This window comes from Phaethon aethereus (genome assembly GCF_964289735.1).
Source record: "Phaethon aethereus genome assembly, chromosome: 2".
Lineage (NCBI taxonomy): Eukaryota > Metazoa > Chordata > Aves > Phaethontiformes > Phaethontidae > Phaethon > Phaethon aethereus.
In genome coordinates this window covers 40,868,585-40,886,859 of record NC_138582.1, presented here as the reverse complement: position 1 = coordinate 40,886,859, position 18,275 = coordinate 40,868,585, and the positions used below count along the sequence as shown (strand labels likewise).

The following is an 18,275-nucleotide window of genomic DNA, read 5'->3' as shown; positions in this document are numbered from 1 at the left end:
AATAGGGAAACAGGAAAAGAAGGAAAAAAATACAGTTTGAAAGACTAAATCTAAGGGTCCCATCTGCTTTGTAACTGTGGCGCTAGAGGTGGGGGTGCAGTCTTACTTGCTTTGATAGTATTTTAAAAGAGTCCTTTACAAAGTTAAGTCTGCAGATCTACTAAAGGTCAACTAGTTCATCCAGCTGTCATAAGAGAATATCAACTTTAACCTTGCCAGCTGCAGTTTAACTCCATAGTATTTTGTCCTGTTTGAAATAATGCAGACAGAAATTATCACTTTTATGCATAAAAATATTTCATTACTTTCTTCGTATCAGCCCTCATTCTTCTCCCAGTTCAATCAAGGACATTTCTTTCAATCTTTTCTTTTAGAACCTATTTTCCAGACCTTTCATTATCCTTGTTGCTTCCCCCTGGACTCTAGCATACATTTCTTGATGGGTGGTTGTCAAAATTACAGTCTGCACTACAACAGAATAAATGAGCACTCTGCAAGTCTTACCTTACCGATTTTGGGTAACTTTTTGACAATAGTGAGAAATTATTATCCACTATAGCCTGTCTCTTTCATCCAGAACTGCTACTTACCCAGTTATTTCCCAGGATCGCTTTGTGCAACTGAAAAAAAAAAAAACCCACACAAAACCCAAACCACAAAACAAACCCAAATCCCCCACCCCTTTCTTTGTGGAAAAAAAAACCAAAACACACATGCAGTTTCATATGGAACTCAGACTGAAAGTCTTGAGGGATGTACCTTCCCACTGCCCCGACAGGTCTGCTTACACCACAGATGGTATTGGATTTAAGGCATTCTCTCCTCAGAACTCTAAGCAGCATATTAACTACTATGCTGACTTTTCAGATTCAAGTTTATAAATGCTTAAGTCTCCCGAGGCATTGTTGAAGTGGTCTTGGCTTTTATTGATGGCTGCTGCAGTAAGCACCTATACAGTTGCTGAACTTATGTTCACAGTCATTTAAGGCTTGTGTGCTTCATTAATGACGGAGGCAAAAGCAGCTATATACACAAAAATGCATTTGACGAACCATTGCTCGTTCTCTCACCAAACTTGTATGAAAGCACAGACTTCCAAACGCAGGCCAGCCACAACAACGTGAACGAGGGCTGCACGATAAACGTTACGAGCACGTAACCCCACCACCCGTGAGCACACCCGGCCGCAGGCCGTACGCAGCCCGGCCTCCAGCCCCTGGCAGCGCCCCGCGACAACAGCGACCCGCCCCGAACCGCCGCGTACAGCCCTGAGCGGAGGCCGCGGAAGGAGGCAGCAGGGCCGCGCCCGCCGGCTACAGGACCCAAGGAGGAAACGGAGGGCAGGGGCGACAGCGAGAAGACGGCCCAGGTCCATCCAACCAACCAACCACAGGCAGTAACAGCCACCAACGGCCGCTAACGGCAACCGAGCCCCTCACAGTACTGCCAGCGCCTACCCTGCCGTGGGCTACCACACGCATACTCCACCCTCCCCGCTGCTCCCTCAGCACGTGCGCAGCGGAGCGCAGGTAATTAACATTATTTATCGCTCCCTCCCCAAGCATTCCTCAGCTGTCCCTCAGGAGCATGCGCGTTCCGTGGCCGACTGGGGGTGGGGGAGAGGCACAGACTTCTTCCGCCTGCTCCTCACCGCGCGCATGCGCCTTCCCCGCCCGGCGCCGCAGGCCCCACCCCCGCGCCATCGGAGTCGCTGGCGGCCGCGCGCGGGGCTGTTTCCTTCCCCACGTGACATGGAGGCGGGGACGGGAAGGGAAAGGTCAGTGGCGACGCCGGCGGAGGGGGAGCGGAAGGTCAGGGTGCCGTGGAGCGGAAGTGGGAGCCGGAGCCCGTCCGCCATTGTGGGGAAGCGGAGCCCAGAGCAGGGGGTGAAGCGGCGCTGCGTCCGGCCGGCCGGCTGCTTCCAGCGGGAACCCGATCGGCGGCGGCAGAGAGCTCAAGCGGCGGCGGCGGCGACGACAATCAGGCGGCGGGGAGGAGACGGAGGAGGCCAGCGGCGCGGCGGGCGGGCGGGCGAGCGGCCCCGGCGTGCGGAATCACTCGAGGCCCAGGCGGAGCGGAGCGAGGGGATCGCGGCTCCCCGTGAAGAATGTCAGCCACCAGCGTCGATCAGGTACCGGCCGCGGGGGGGGGGGGGAGCGGCCGCCCGCCCGCCCGCTCCCCCGCTCCCTCGCTCCCTCGCTCCCTCGCTCCCTGCCCTTTCCTCTTCCCTGGCCCGCCGTTAGCGCCGGCGCGGGGGGCGGCGGCCGGACGGCCACCTGCACCTTCCCTCGTCGCCGGGGCGGCGCGGTTCGCGGCTTCTCTCTCCCACTTTCCCTTCTCCCCGCCCTGGGGAGCGGCGATCAATCGGAGCCGGCGGCGCCCGGGATGGCGGGCCCCTTTCCCAGCCCCGGCAGCCCCTATTTATAACCGCTGATCCACGCCAGAGCCGCTCCGCCTCCCCGCCCGCAGGGCCCGCCGGCGCCCAGCCCCGCGCCTCCCGGCCCGCCGCCCGGCCTGCCCCCTTTATGTGTTCTCGTCCCGCAAGCCGGCCCTCCCGGCCGACTCCCTCCGGGCTCCCGTTACCTCTCTCCGCTGCGGGAACGCCTTGGTGCTGGGCTCCCTGCAACACCCATCTCCCTCTCTTCTCCCCTGCGCACCCCGAATTCTCGTTACTGCCTCCTTTCTCATCGTGCCTTTCTCTCTCCTCATCCACCTCTTCTCCCTTCGGGCCTCTGGTTTCTGCTCCTTCCCCGCGGCCTCCACGTTTTCCAGCTGATCTCTTCTGTTTCTGTGCGCTGTGCTGCGCTTTTTTAAGTTGGTTCTTCACGGAGCTTACAGTTTGTTTTTTATCTTTACTAGGCCTCTGGTGGCCTCTCTGGCTGGAAGCTACTCTGTCTTGGTCTCCGCTTTCTCAGCGGGCCTGTGCCACTCCCCAATAGTTTTGGCCCTGCAGTCTCCTGCTCCCTTTTATTTTCACTCTGTGCCTTTAATGTTTTGTTTCTTTTGTCTCTGTGCATGCTCTCCAGTTCTCTTTTATTCACTTATTTCTAGCTGAGTGATCTCTTGGCTTTTCATTGCTGTCTTCCAGGAAGCCTTCTTCCCAACTTCTTTAATCCCATGTTTCTTGTTGGTCTCTGCATGTTTTTGTGTCTTGATTATATTAATCCCAAAAGACAAGGTGGTTGGGGTTTTTAAGGTTACAGAGATTTCTCTCTGATTTTGGGAGAGGGAGGTGACTAACCATGCAACTTTAGATGGAGCAGTGTTAAAGAGTCTCAGGGTATCTCTGAGACAGATGCAGATAAAAGCAAAATGGAGGTGTTTACCTTCTAAACTTTCAAACCTTTGGATACTGAGTTTTTGAAGACTAAAAATTGTTAGAGAGTGATGGATCCTGGAGACCCACTTATGCTTAGTTGTACATATGTGAGAAGATGAATTAGGTTTTCATGGACTAGCATTTGTTTTTCTAAGATATTTTATTTTGCTATAGAGGAATTAAGGATACTGTAACCTGTAGTGTTACAGTGATTCTTAGTGCATGACAGATTAACAGTGTTTGTAATGACTAATCCTAAAAAAAAAAAAATCCTCCTTAACGTATTATTTCCGTGTGTGAAAGCTTCATACAGACTTTATCATTTTCTCAATGTAATTGCCTAGACTAGGAATGTACAACTTGTAGTTCAGCTTACAGTATCACTGTGTACTCCTTTGTATATCTAAAAAGCAAGGCATTACATGTTATTCTCTGACAAGCACTCATCAGCCAGCTTAGAAGATGACATGATAATGAAGTTCTAATGAAGTTCTAGCATTGGCAGTAATCTTAAGCTACTAACTTTCTTTGTTCTACTCTATGCTTTGTTTATTCTTTATATTTCTCGGGGCGGGAGCAATCGAAATTAATTTGTTGTTCTGGTTTTCAACACCATCTAATCTTCATGTGCTGTAAAAGACTAGATTATTTCAATGGATTTTGGTAAAATTCTTTCAATTTTAAAATTATTTTGCTGGGGTTTTTTTGGTAATATTTTTATGACATTATTTTATATAATATAATTTTAATAGCATGTTTTTAATAATATTTTAAACTGATTTTTAAGTTGAAAAGAGCAGAATTGGCAAATAAATGGAATTGCCATTAGAGAATTAAATAAATTCGAGATATTTAAATAAATTGGAGAATTCTAACTGAACTTGTTTTGCTTTTTTTTTTTCTTTTTCCCCTCACTTTCCTATATACAGAGACCTAAAGGACAGGGAAATAAAGGTAAGTTGATTCCTTGTATATCTGTATAAATCTCTAATATTGCTGTTTATAAAGGTTAATGCGTCTTTGGACAACTGTGGGAATAGAATACAGCTATAGGATAGGATGTCTTTTATTTCAGAGCAAGATCACAGGAAATTGTATGCCAAAATGTTATTTCACAGCATTTTTGCTGTGGCACAGCGTTACATCAGTTTAAAATGTTTTATTTTGCAAATGAAGATTAATGTCAGAAGTTGGACAATAACATAGCTATTTCTTTTTAGCTGACTTTGTTATATGCTTGTATAATCTCTTTAACAGTACACCTTGGGCCTTTTCTGTGCAGTGAATAGAATCAGTGTACTAGAATCATCAGGAAGAATCTCTTGAACAGCTTCCTTAGCTTGCGAGACAACAGCCACGTGACTGTTTAGTTACTCATATCTGTGAGCAGAACACATTGCCTTCCTTATTCTCAGAAATTTTGTGGGCTTTTCTCTTCACTTTAGCATCAGTATAGAGTATTCTCTCAGTGTTTTGTAGGCCTTCTGCTTTTCTACTTTTTTACCGCTTCTGCCAACATCTTAGTTTTTAAATACCATACTCAATGGGGTTTCTTCTCTCCCACAGAAACAAGGAACTAACTACTTAATATTCCTTTCTCTAAAATTCTTGGCAAGTCTGTCGTAAGCAGCATCTCAGATTATATCTTGCAATTTATTTCTGGTCTGGAATTTGTTATCTTTGATATAAAGACTAATACTCCATTTGGGAATTCTTTTTGCCTAATCAGTACACTTGTGCCCATTTAATTCTGAGGTGCTCAGCAAGCCGAGCTATAGAATAGCATGCACAGAGCTACCTTCATGTGTTAATATGCTTATTATTTCTTCATGCAGATAAGAAACTTATTTTTTGGAGCTCATGTACTCTTTGCTCCCTGCTGTTCATTATCTGAAGTAATCTAATTGTTCTTTGTGAACTGTCATTTAATGTGATCTGCAGTGTACTTACTCTGTTTTTCTCTCTATGTGCAGATTATCTGCTTCTTATTACGTATATCACTTATGAATTTAGCCTGTTCCTCTTAATTTCTCTGCATTCAGAGAAAAATGAACTTGTGTTTACCTCCTCAGACCTTCTCAGTTTGGTCATTCCTGAATACTTGTTATCTCATATCCCAATACTTCTACTTTTTTTCCCCCAAACTGGAGCTTTTAACTATTTCTTTGTGTCTCTGAAATAGTTTGTGTTTATACCTTCCATGTTGCCCTTAAATGAGATGAAAAGTCAGATTCATTTTGGCAAGTAATTTGTGGCTTCATATGCTTTGAGTTATCATATCTCAGTTTTAGTGAGGTTATTGAGGTGCATCTGTTAGAGAATGATACAAGTAGTTTTTGAACTATACTCCATATATATGAATTGGAGTGGAAGTATTAAGTATTTCTGTTTGGGTGTTATGTTGTAGCTTGCTTAATAGTTTAAACGCACAACTCGGCTTTAACTTGTGTGCTGTAATTTGCAAATGCTGCAGGATATTTGAATCAAAACACATCTCTTAGTTTGCTATGTAAGGAAGAGATTTTTGCATTTCTGAACTTGTTTTTTTATGGACTGCAGCCTTTTAAATAATGGATACTTACTATATATTCTCTTGGTGAGAATATGAACTAAATGAAAACTGGTGAAACAAAACAATAATCTCCATTCTGTTAAATTATTTGATATAATGTCATTTAATGAAACTAAGTTATGATTTAGCATTAGATTAAAGGGCTAGGAGGTTGGAGAATGCTAGCACAGTGTAGCACGAGTAGTTGGCTTTGGGTTGGAGACTTTTTCAAGAGGATAAATTAAGTCAGTATCAGCAATCCTTACTGACTGCATGTTAGCAGAACAGTAATCTTTTTCAGGTGTCGTGGGAGGTCCCAGCTTAAAGGACATTTGAGGGAAGATGTGCTACTGAGTTAACAGACTAATCTGAAGTTGGCTCTGTGCATAAGAGTAATAATGTTAAAGAGGATGGTAAAAGGGTTACTGTCCACATGTCTGGTAGAGCATGAGAGAATATGAGTGAGCAGTATGAGAGGTGTATGCATGGAAATAAGAGTATTTTTCATATTGAAACAAAATATATTAGACCTGCAAATCATATTTGGAGGTAGCTGACTTGTATTGTCCAGTAAAATGCTTTTGATGCTTTATTCTAGTTGATTATAAATTGGTGTACTGTGCTGTTTCCCCTGACCAGAATTAGAGGGATTGAGGTTCTAGTGTGTAGAACAGTACTATCCATCTGTTGTGTTGGATATTAATATTGGTACTTCAGAGACTTGAATGAGTAAATTATCCTGTCTTGAATGTTTTCTTATTCAAATTGTCAACTACTGTACAGTTGACATAAAACATCAGAATTGACATCAATCAAATGGTCTCTTGGGGGGGGTGGGGGTGGAGAAACTGTCATTCCTGAAACTTTTTTTTTTCCTTTTGTTTGTTGTGCCAATGTATTGCACGTGTGATAGGAAAGTGCTGACTTGCATTTACATATATATGTGTATAATTTAGTAGAAGGTTTAAATGTAAGCATTGGGTTTAAAACAAGAATGAAATGTTACCTGCTTCTTTTAGTATTTATTCTCCACATTAATCAAGGTGTAACAGCCTCTTCTAATGAAAAATTTATTCTTTTGCCTTTGGCCATCATTTGTGCATTTTGCAAGTGGTTATTCAAAGGATAGTAGCAGTTAAAAGAATATAAGCTTTCAGTTCCTTTATTTTGATGAGTTGTTTCTTCCCAATATCTAATTACATTCTATGTTTTCACAGTGTTTACAGAATTATATCGTATTTTCAGGGTTGGATTGATACAGATATTTTTAGTAACTGTAGATTAGTTTCAGTTAGTATTCTTTATCGCTGCCATGTTTAGTTGGAACACTTAATGTGAGATTTTTGGGAATGAGGCATGCATTTTAATCTGTTTGCTCTTGTTAAATGTGCATGTGGGCTACATTCTTCATTATGAACACACTATGTAAAGTTGGAATGAAAAGAAAGAAACACACTTGTAGTCATGCTGTTTCACTGGGAAATGTGTATATTTACTAGGAAAGATGTTGATGTAGAATTATTTGTGTCACTGACTTAAGATCTGAATACAGAATGAATAGGAAAGAAAATACCTTTACAGGAATATTCTATGTTAGTTGTAATGGCAGACCAAAAATAATTCTGTCTTAAGTGACCTTTAGATACCTCTGAAACAATAAACACAGCAGATGCACGTTTTATCAAGATTAGCTGTCAGTATGAGGAGATTAATTTTGATAGGATTCTAGTCTTGACATGCAGCTGTTTATTCCTTCATTTGTGGTTGCATGCTTTTAAGAAACTTGTATGCCTCTGTCTGTTTTTCTTTTTAACAGAATTGTATTTCAGAATTGTGCTCTCCATACTATTTGGTTAAGTCTAAGCAATGGACATGGCATGGACAAAAGATCTTGAGGCTCATCCCCTGTGTGACTGGGCCAAATATAAAGAGGAATATGGTGTTACAGGTCATTAATATGTGTCGTGGTTTAACCCCAGCCGGTAACTAAGCACCATGCAGCCACTTGCTCACTCCTCCCACGGTGGGATGGGGAGAGTATTGGAAGAGTAAAAGTCAGAAAACTCATGGGTTGAGATAAAGACAGTTTGATAGGCAAAGCAAAAGCTGCACATGCAAGCATAGCAAAACAAGGAATTTATTCACTACTCTCCATGGGCAGGCAGGTGTTCAGCCACCTCCAGTAAAGCAGGGCTCCCATTGCATCTAATGGTTTCTTGGGAAGACAGACGCCATAACTCTGAACATCCCCCCTTTCCTTGCTTCTTCTTCGCCCCAGCTTTATATACTGAGCCTGACATCATATAGTATGGAATACCCCTTTGGCCAGCCTGGGTCAGCACAGCTTCCCGTGCACCCCCAGCCTACTCGCTGGCAGGCTGTCATGAAAAGCCGGACAGTCCTTGAGTGCTTAGCAACAACCCAAAACATCAGCACATTATCAACATTTTTTCATCCCAAATCCAAAACATAGCCTCATACTAGCTTCTATGAAGAAAACTAACTCTATCCCAGCTGAAACCAGGGCAGTATGTTACCATTATTTATGGGGGGGGGGGGCAGGGAACACCTAATATTAACTTAAATTTGGTATTTAATTAGGAATACTGTTCTATCAAGTTTTAAAACACATTGTGCTCACTATTGCTGGTCATATTTGGCTGTAGCTAGTATACAGATGCACTGTGCCAGTTTGTAATAACTGAAGTGTCAAGTGTTCTGACTTCTAAAACTCTAGGAAGATATTCAAAACATGAGTTGCTTTCTTCCTTCCCAGATACTTGCTTTGAAAAACATCTTATGTTGTTCTGTGTTAAACTATGAATTTTTAACTCTTTTTTACTGCTGTCTGAAACAAATACCTTTCTCCAGAATTTTGGTTATTCCTTGTGATTATATCTATTCCTTTGTAATTTTTTTTCAGGTAGTTCCATTCCCTGAAAGCAGTTTGGTTTAGAGGTGTTAAAGTCAAATGTGAAAAAAAAAAAAAATACAAGTAACTTGGTCCAGGCACCAGTTGGTTTGCTATGTGAACTTTGCTATGTGAACTCTCCTCAGAGAAACAGAAAAGACCCCTTTCTTAAACACTGACTCGACCAGAGTTGAAGGTTACAGGGTAGTATATACTTCTCAGAAGCTTTTGCTAAAAGAGGGAAACGATGGAGACAGCTCCTAACTCAGTGTCTCCAGCTGTCAGAAAATCTGCTGTTTTGTTGTGACTTCTGCTGTCATGGTTTCTGAGGTCATCTTACTGATCACTTTTAAAACTTGGTGGTTTTTTTCCCCACTGAACCTATTTGATAAATAACAAAATAATTGCATTCAGAATAGTGGTAATTTAGTTTTGAGAAGAGGTTTTCATCTTCAGGTTGTGTCATTGCAAGTTGCTGGTTTAAGTCCATGTTCTGCTTTGCACCATGGGAAACAGTGGAACTTGGTAGAAATTTGTGGAGTTTTACTTTGAATGGTAGCCTGGGGGAGGGACACTTCAAGTAATTTGGGTAACTGGAAGATCCCAGGTAGGTGTAATGCCTTAAATGAAATTAAATAGGAGGCCAAGAATAGCGAGTAGGAAGTGATTCCAGTGTATGGTGGCATATATGTTGGGAAAGGATTGTAATCACCCTTGGGGACTTTAGCTCTTGTTTCTATCTTGCTTTGTATCCTCTGAGCTTCAGAGGTGCCAGTACAGTATAATATTTATGTAGGAAATACAGAATTAAATAGCTGAATAGTGGTGCCTTTCATGGTTGTCTTGGTGGGGAACTTTCCTCCAGGCAGGAGAAAGCTGTATGTTGCAACCTTCCCTGAACCTATAGAATATATCTGATATAGTTGGGGTGCACATCTACGCTTGGTCTGGTACTTCTGGAAACGCTGGATTTACTGCCTGTGCAAATAAGGTGTGCCTATAGTTTTTTCCTCTGTCTGTGGAGCTCAGGAAAGAATAGTCAGGAGTAGTCTGCTCTGGTTGCCCTCTTTCCAGACCTCTCCTGAGATCTGATTGGGATCATCAACAGAATGAGCTACTTTCTTTAAATTTAACAAAGGGGTGCTTAACAATAATATATTCAGCCTCAAGAAAGCACAAGTAGAAGTATTTCAATGTACGGGCGATTAAGAAGTGTTATCTAGATGAGAAGTGCATTATAGATCTTCCAGAGAGTATACCTAATACAGATTTACTTTTAGTTTCAGTACAAAACGGTTCGATTCATCAAAAGGATGCAGTAAATGATGATGATTTTGAGCCATATCTAAGTAGTCAGACAAATCAGGTAAGTGAACATTGTTTACTATCTTGAAGTTAATTTTGGAGTTCAACTGACTTCCAGACTTAATTGATTTTTGGATTATATTTCTTAGTATTACTTGCCTGAATATCCATTGAAATATAATTTTATAGCATATCTTGTCTTATTGTATGATATTTTAAACAGGTGAAGTTGTCTTAATAATTCTGGAAAAAGTTTCAGTTAAAAAGCATGCTCTGTCTCCTGCTTTTGTGCTTGTGCTCTGACTTCACAAAGATGCAGTTACAAGAAGCTTGAGGAAAATAAACAAACTGAAGGAACAAATCCCAAACCCCAAAACAAAACCCCACACCTTAAATTTACGATGAAATCTTTGTATATTGGATGCAGTTCAAAACAACAGTTTTATTGGCTCTAAGAAAATATTAACTGCTTGGACATGATTTCCTTTGAAGTTGATGGAAGTAGCTCACGGTTGATGGCATGATAGATTGAAGCTTAATATTACTGCAGCTTGGTATAACTCTTCAGCTAAGAAGTTAATGACTTATTTCAAAAGCTGTGAGTTGTCTCTGTAGTCAAAAGTTAATATTCATTACATTAAGTTTGTAAGTTGTAGTGGTCTTGAGAGAGGGAGAAAGTGCAAATTATTAAAAGCCTTTGAAAATTTTGTTTGCCTTCCCTTCCCCGCCCCCCCCCCCCCCCCAATAATACAACATTAAGGAAGCATCAGCTAGAGGATGATTACGTTTGCATTTTTTTTTTTTCCTCAAAACAACATCAGAAATCAGATGGGGGTAGTCCTTCAAATGTCTTGGAGCTTTATCTTCTCAAGAAGTAAATGCTGTGATTTCCCAGGAGTCTTGGGAGTGGAATTTGAATTTAGCTAGCAAACTTTGTTCTACTAGTCCATGGATTGTACTTAATTCCCATTCTCAATAGTGTTGAAATGTTATGGTTTGATTGTTGTTCTTCCTGAAACAAACAGACATCCTTGCATCCTTTTCACTATAAAATTCTGGCAGATGTCTCCAATTAGAAGTGAGAAATTTTGGAAAAAAACCCCCAAAAACGAAAACCATCAAAACTTTAAATCATAGTTGCAGCTATTTTTCTGTGTTTATGAAACTACAGTTGTTAGACTTGTTTTTTAAAGTAGCTTGTTATTTTCTTGATACTGTTGACATGGAGGCATTTTAAGCCTAGCTCAGTAACTAAAAATAAAGATAATATATTACAAAAAAATGGGGCTCTTCAGTGCTTTGGAAAAAGTCTCTTGAGGAGAAAATGGCCACATCTAACAGATACCCTGTTCATCTTTTACATTGGGAGGAATGATGGAAGTTACAAATATATTTGTATAATCCTTAAAAATATTTTGGACTGTATTACAGTTTTGTGGGTTTTTTTGTGTTTTTTTTTTTTCCCCTGAGCATAACTGCCTATAGTGCTAATTTTTGTTTTATTTTCTTGCAGAGTAACAGCTATCCACCAATGTCAGACCCATATATGCCTAGTTATTATGCTCCATCCATTGGATTTCCATACTCTTTAGGCGAAGCAGCATGGTCAACTGCAGGTGACCCTCCAATGCCATACTTGACAACTTATGGACAGATGAGTAATGGTGAACACCATTACATACCCGATGGTGTATTTAGTCAACCTGGGGCATTAGGAAATACCCCTCCATTTCTCGGGCAGCATGGATTTAATTTTTTTCCTGGGAATGCAGACTTCTCTACATGGGGGACAAGTGGATCTCAGGGACAATCAACACAAAGCTCTGCTTACAGCAGCAGCTATGGCTATCCGCCTAGTTCTCTTGGGAGAGCCATAGCAGATGGACAGGCTGGATTTGGCAGTGATACTCTCAGCAAGGTGCCTGGGATTAGCAGCATTGAGCAAGGCATGACTGGGCTGAAAATTGGTGGAGATATGACGGCTGCTGTAACAAAAACTGTAGGTTCAGCTCTGAGCAGTACAGGTATGACAAGCATTGCAGCAAACAGCGTGCCCCCAGTTAGCAGTTCAGCACCTAAACCAACCTCATGGGCTGCCATTGCAAGGAAGCCTGCTAAACCTCAGCCGAAACTCAAGCCTAAAGGTAATGTGGGCATTGGGGGCCCTGCTGTACCACCACCACCTATAAAACACAACATGAATATTGGAACTTGGGATGACAAAGGGTCTGTGGTAAAAGCACCCCCAGCCCAACCAGTACTGCCTCCTCAGACTATAATCCAGCAGCCTCAGCCATTAATTCAACCACCACCACTGGTGCAAAGCCAACTGCCTCAACAGCAGCCTCAGCCACAGCAACCACAACAGCAACAAGGACCTCAGCAGCAGGCCCAGCCTCACCAGTTGCAGCAGCAACAGCTGCAAAACCGCTGGGTAGCTCCTCGTAATAGGGGTGTGGGCTTCAGCCAGAACAATGGAGCTGGTAGTGAGAACTTTGGTTTAGGTGTTGTATCCGTCAGCTCCTCACCTTCTGGTGTGGAAGTGCACCCAGTGCTGGAGAAACTAAAGGCCATAAACAACTACAATCCCAAAGACTTCGATTGGAATCTGAAGAATGGACGTGTGTTTATAATCAAAAGTTATTCAGAGGACGATATTCATCGCTCCATTAAGTACTCTATCTGGTGTAGTACTGAACATGGTAATAAGCGCTTGGATGCTGCTTACCGTTCCCTGAATGGAAAAGGCCCACTCTATTTACTCTTCAGTGTGAATGGCAGTGGACACTTTTGTGGAGTGGCTGAGATGAAGTCTGTTGTGGACTACAATGCATATGCTGGTGTCTGGTCTCAGGATAAGTGGAAGGGGAAGTTTGATGTCAAATGGATCTTTGTCAAAGACGTTCCCAATAACCAACTGCGGCATATTCGCTTGGAAAATAATGACAACAAACCGGTTACCAATTCGAGGGACACTCAAGAGGTACCCCTAGAAAAAGCCAAGCAAGTGCTTAAAATAATTGCTACTTTCAAGCATACCACCTCAATCTTTGATGACTTTGCACATTATGAGAAGCGTCAAGAGGAGGAGGAAGCCATGCGTAGGGTAAGAAATCAATGTCATTATAGTAGCTCTCCTTTTTTTTCTGTTTTTGGAAACCTTGTTTTTCATACAACTGGCATTTCTGTGTGTGAGTATTGAATCAGAAAATGGTGCTTTTTACCTAAGGTGTCTGTACTTGATATAACTGGCTCTTAATGAAAAGATTTAAGTTCTTGTAACTTGTTTTGTTAACACAGGCATGTGCTTAACCAGAATACTAACATAGGCCTGCATAAGCAGACTTCTGACGTGTTTTAATCTTCAAAGTAAACAAAAACTGAATTGAGTATGTTATTCCATAACTGGAGTCTTCTAGTTTGGATTTTTACGGTTTCTGTATGTTACAAAAAGGACCTGAAATTTCAGGAGAAGTTTGCTTTATTTAACATAAAATTTCCATTCAAATTCTGCTTTAACAAAATGTTAACAGCATGATAACTGTGAAAAGCAGGTTTTCCCCTTGATTCAATTTATCTTTTGTACAATTGTGAAACACAGAAGTGATACAGTGATGACTTGTACAGTGTTGAAATAATTTTGGACAATTCTGATAGTGCGTTTCCTAAAAAAAGTAATATGTACTTAATTTTGGCAAAGAAAAGTATACCTATGATAAATCTGTAGAGAAACATTTAGTTTTAGAGGTATTTCAGAAAACCAGACAACGGAGGAAAGGCATTTATTTTAAGCTGTTGTCTACTTTGTCTTGTGTGTACTCTCATTACTAATAATGCTTGTGTTCACCTTTGGCCACAATATTTACTTTCGCTATATTTATTTTCCTAACAGGCTTGCTAGTTACTGGTAATATGTGATTTGTCTCATGGTTAGAAACCTTTCAGGAACTATTGTACCAGTTAGGTGATGTGCAAGTATTTCAGAAACGGGAGTTTGCGTCAGTGCGGTTTGGTAGTGCTCTCCATTCATCCTGTCACACCACCTACTGAATAAAAACCCCAAAAGTCTAGGGTTTATGCTAATTAGGAGCCTTGTGGGATGTGAAGTCCTGAATTTGTTCACTTCTTGAAGCTGCCACAATTCTGGCTGCATAAGAATTTCACTTGCTTTTCTTAGGTTTCTAGTACTGCAGTGGTTCCACCCCTCTTGTACATTCCTAATCCTTCAACACACATGTTGCTTCTCTTATAAGATCGGTGTTGTGCATACATAAAATCAATTTTGCACAGCTCTGGAATAAATTGTCATGTTGGAAGTTTTTTATTGTTTGGAGCCAAGGTGAATATCCTAGTTGGGCGTGTAATGCCCTTTGAAATTATTTTTTTTTAAGCAAACTGAATGTGCCCTAAATCAGTACTGTTACTTTCATGCCATCTTGATGATGGGAGGATGGGCCACATTCTTAACTGATATTCAATGTAAGGGGAAAACTTTCACTTTTTCATGCTTTCGTACAACTTCATTGTGATTTCGGTAATGTTTCAGACAGACTAAGATTATCATGTTTCTCTGTAGCCTTCGTGTTTCAGTATTTTCTTGATGTTTTAAGACACTTCACAAATAACCAGTCATAATTCAGGCATGTCCTAGCAACTCAGGAAGACAGTGTGTTTTATTTGTGGTTTTGTTCCCTCTGTAGTAGCTGAAAGCCACGAAATATAATGGAGGGGGGGAACATAGGTTATTGTTAGTGTTTCTATGTATGCTAAACTTAAAATTCAAAGCACTAAATTCAGCATTTAGTAAGTCTTTGACTAGATGACGGTGATTATGCATATTTCTGTAATAAAGTAACATTGCTGTTTCCTTTAATATCTTCAGGGAAACATACAGTATCTGTATGACTCAAGTGCTGAACCCTGCATTTCTCTGTTAAGTTACTTTTCTTAATACTATTGAGAGAAAACATGCATGTCAAGATACTTGCACAGTTGGCATCGATTCTTCTACAGCATTGTACAAATCGTTTTTGTGACAAATTATGAAAAAATTAATTTAGAGCTGCATATTTAGTTGTGATGTTTTCTCTTTGTAGATGGGTTTGAGATATGCCTTAAGCAAATGAATATTTACTTAAAATATAGGAAGTCCGAATTAAGCTAATGACAGCTACTAGGAGATCATCTTTATCATTCTCTTATGATTGAGTGTTCATTTTATACCTCTAGGTTTTTCTTTTATCACACAGTATACAAACAACCTGTCTTGAAATTGTAACTCTTTTGTTAACTCTTCTATGATTCAAGAATAGTTTGGAAATTAGTATTGTAAGCTCTGGTTTATGGTTAATTGAGTAATCCTTTATTACTTAGTGCCAGCTAGGCTTTTACGGAGCTGTATTTAAATTAGTGCACTTTCTACTGCCAGTAGAACTGTGTAAATTAAGTTCATGCCCATTTTCTGTGGCAGCTGTGGCAATCACTTTGTTTCCAATGTTTCTGTCATGAAAAATGTGCTTATTGCTGTTAATAAAATATTAAATGCATCAAGCAGCCGTAGTCATTTACATGTTCCTTAAAGTTCAGTTAATGTTTTGTTGTTGCATAGGTGGTAACAAACTTTCATACAGCCAGTCATCTAAACATGGTAAACAGAATATGATTTATGGATTTAATTTACTTTATAACTGTTCATCATTCCAGCTAACTTATTTTAAAATAATTGGTTGTAAAAGTTTAATCTTAACAACTCAGGGCTATCAATAATTAAATTCCAATATGACCTAGCAGCATGTTTTATTAAAATATGGCAGTATGCTTATAAAAGTGCAATGAATAGTCTGTGATTAACGTGAAACTTCAGTAACTGCCATTTGATAAAGGTTACTTGCAAATTAATATGAATAGTTTCTTTAAGTGTAAATATTAGAACTCTAGTGTCTACCATTGTTTGATGTGACCCTGGTGTGGGTAAGGTGTCTACAACTGGGGTTGGAAACAAATTTGTGGAGTAATCATTCACACTTTTCTTACGGCTCAGGTTCCAGTGTCCTATTTTAAAATGTACAAGTGCTGCAGTCTTTCACCAAAGGAGCAAGGAAATTCACGAAGTTTTTCATGAGGTCTGTCTATTTAAATAATCTGAAATTGCATTAGTCCTTAGTTTGAGCTACTGCTTTGTGATGTAAATGTGTGTCTATTATTTAAAAACATGTTTGAATTTCAACAGAAAGCAGTAGTAATAAGATCTAAAAAAATGAAGCAGTCTTAAAATATGCCATTTAAGAGCATGTACTTACATTAAGCAAGTAAAAAGTATTGAAAAGAAAAAAAAAATCTGTATTAGTACCTGATCTTCAGTAAATACATGGATCAAAATGAGATGTGCCTCTGATTAAAAATGCAGTTGTTGTAGAGTAACAGCTTCCTCACCCTCCGGAGGTGGCTTGTTAACCTGCAATTACTTGTTGTTCTAGGACTTCTTTTGGTGCTTTTTAATGTAGAATTCTACTTTTGTAGCATATAATGGCAAAAAAGGTCATGGTTCGACACGTAACTATAGAATGTTTTAGATGGTTTTCTTAGTGAGATAATTCAGAAAAATAATTTAATTTTTATCCATGGGAGAAGATATACTGAATTCCTCTACAGTTACGTTTATATAATTTGCTTTTGGAGTTTTTAGTTTTCAGGAAGCCTTTAAATGGCAGGTAAAAAGCATTTAAAATGTTAGGTTCCTGCTGTTGCACTACATATCCTGTAATAGGAATGCTGATACAGCTAAACTTTCTGACTCTCAAAAGGAGTAATTTCATTTTTTCTCCCTCGTTCTATTACTAATGTAACTTCTATTTCTCTGATAATTGGGTCATAATTGGGCTGCAGTGTTACGCAGTGTAACTCCTTTCTACTCCAGGACATTGCTGACTTTATGCTTGATTTACTATTTCTTAAAAATGTGGTAAAGGAAGGAGGGAAGTAAGAAAACATCCATTAAGGTGTTCCTTCCTCCCCTTACCCCTCCCAAACATCAACTACTAGGTTATAATGTCAAAGTCATTAGATACATCCATAGTCCTTGTACAAGTCAAGGAAAACAGGTAGTTGACCAACGTTTTTAATGATAGTTGTAACGACAGCTTTTTAAAGTTTGTATATTTACATCTAAAATAGGTTCAAAACAGTAAATGAAAACAGGTTATGTAATATATTCTGAGAAACTTGTGCATTTCCTGTATGCTTTTGATGATGTTTCAAGGGCCATTATTTTGCAATTTCCTTGATGTTTATCTACAGTTTCATCTTCATAAATGAAAGTGGTACTGCAGGTCCCATGTCTGACTTCAGAAAAAACAGTACAGTCAGAAAGTAGAAACAGAAGATACATTCTTGGTCCATTGATGATTGTGAGGCAAATATGTACACCTAGTCTTGGGAGAAGAGGATTATTTGGAGCTAGAATAATTTTAGAAATACTGATCCAGAATTTTCATCCCATGATGGTGTGCTTATTTACCATGTCTTCATTTGCCTTTACATCTTCAGTCTTTTGGAAACACTTAAAAATTACTTCAAGTTTTCTTGTTATAGACACATGGATTTCGAATGTGCCCGTTTTCTTTGTTTGGTAGGGTCAATTGTTTCTGTTCACAGGTAGTGTTTAGGATTTATTGCAGGATGGGGTTAGCATGGAGAGGTCTGGATGTTAAAGTAGGGTATGGTATAGAGTGACTATGTAAGAGTTGTGGCCTGCTTTTCCCTAGTAAAGGAAAAAATGCTTCAATGGGGAAATTGCGATATTGGACTGTTGAATGAAAGAGACGGAATGTAATTAAACTCACAGGCAGCCCTAGTTTATAGTGACACTTATATGGATCTTGCCAAGTTTTTCTTTTTTTGCAGACTTCCTGCAAAATCGAGCCTATGGAGTCCTTATTACTGAGTGGATTTAAATTACCTGTCTCTGGGACTTGAAGAATTTCTCCTGTAAAATAGGGACCCCTATTGGAAAAGCTAGGAATACCACCCAAATGGTTTACCTTAATGCTCAAGAGACCTATCTTTTTTGGAATCTAATTCTTTAGTGTTTTTAAATGTGAAGGTAGCAGCCTAAGACAAGACTTCAAACTTGAATTGAGCTGGATCTATGACAGCTCCACCTTTTCGAAAAGATGTGTTTTTAAGTTGTG

The 18,275-nt window shown here is 40.1% G+C and overlaps 1 protein-coding gene across 1 annotated transcript; it reads left to right on the top strand.

The window, feature by feature from the left end:
* Nucleotides 1–2,107: 2,107 nt before the first annotated feature.
* Nucleotides 2,108–13,288, top strand: YTHDF3 (YTH N6-methyladenosine RNA binding protein F3; the record flags this gene model as incomplete). The annotated part of the gene is made up of 4 exons (XM_081996422.1): nucleotides 2,108–2,131; nucleotides 4,249–4,273; nucleotides 10,068–10,147; nucleotides 11,600–13,288. The coding sequence occupies 4 exons, from the start codon at nucleotides 2,108–2,110 to the stop codon at nucleotides 13,286–13,288; spliced, it is 1,818 nt and encodes a 605-aa protein (XP_081852548.1).
* Nucleotides 13,289–18,275: the final 4,987 nt, after the last annotated feature.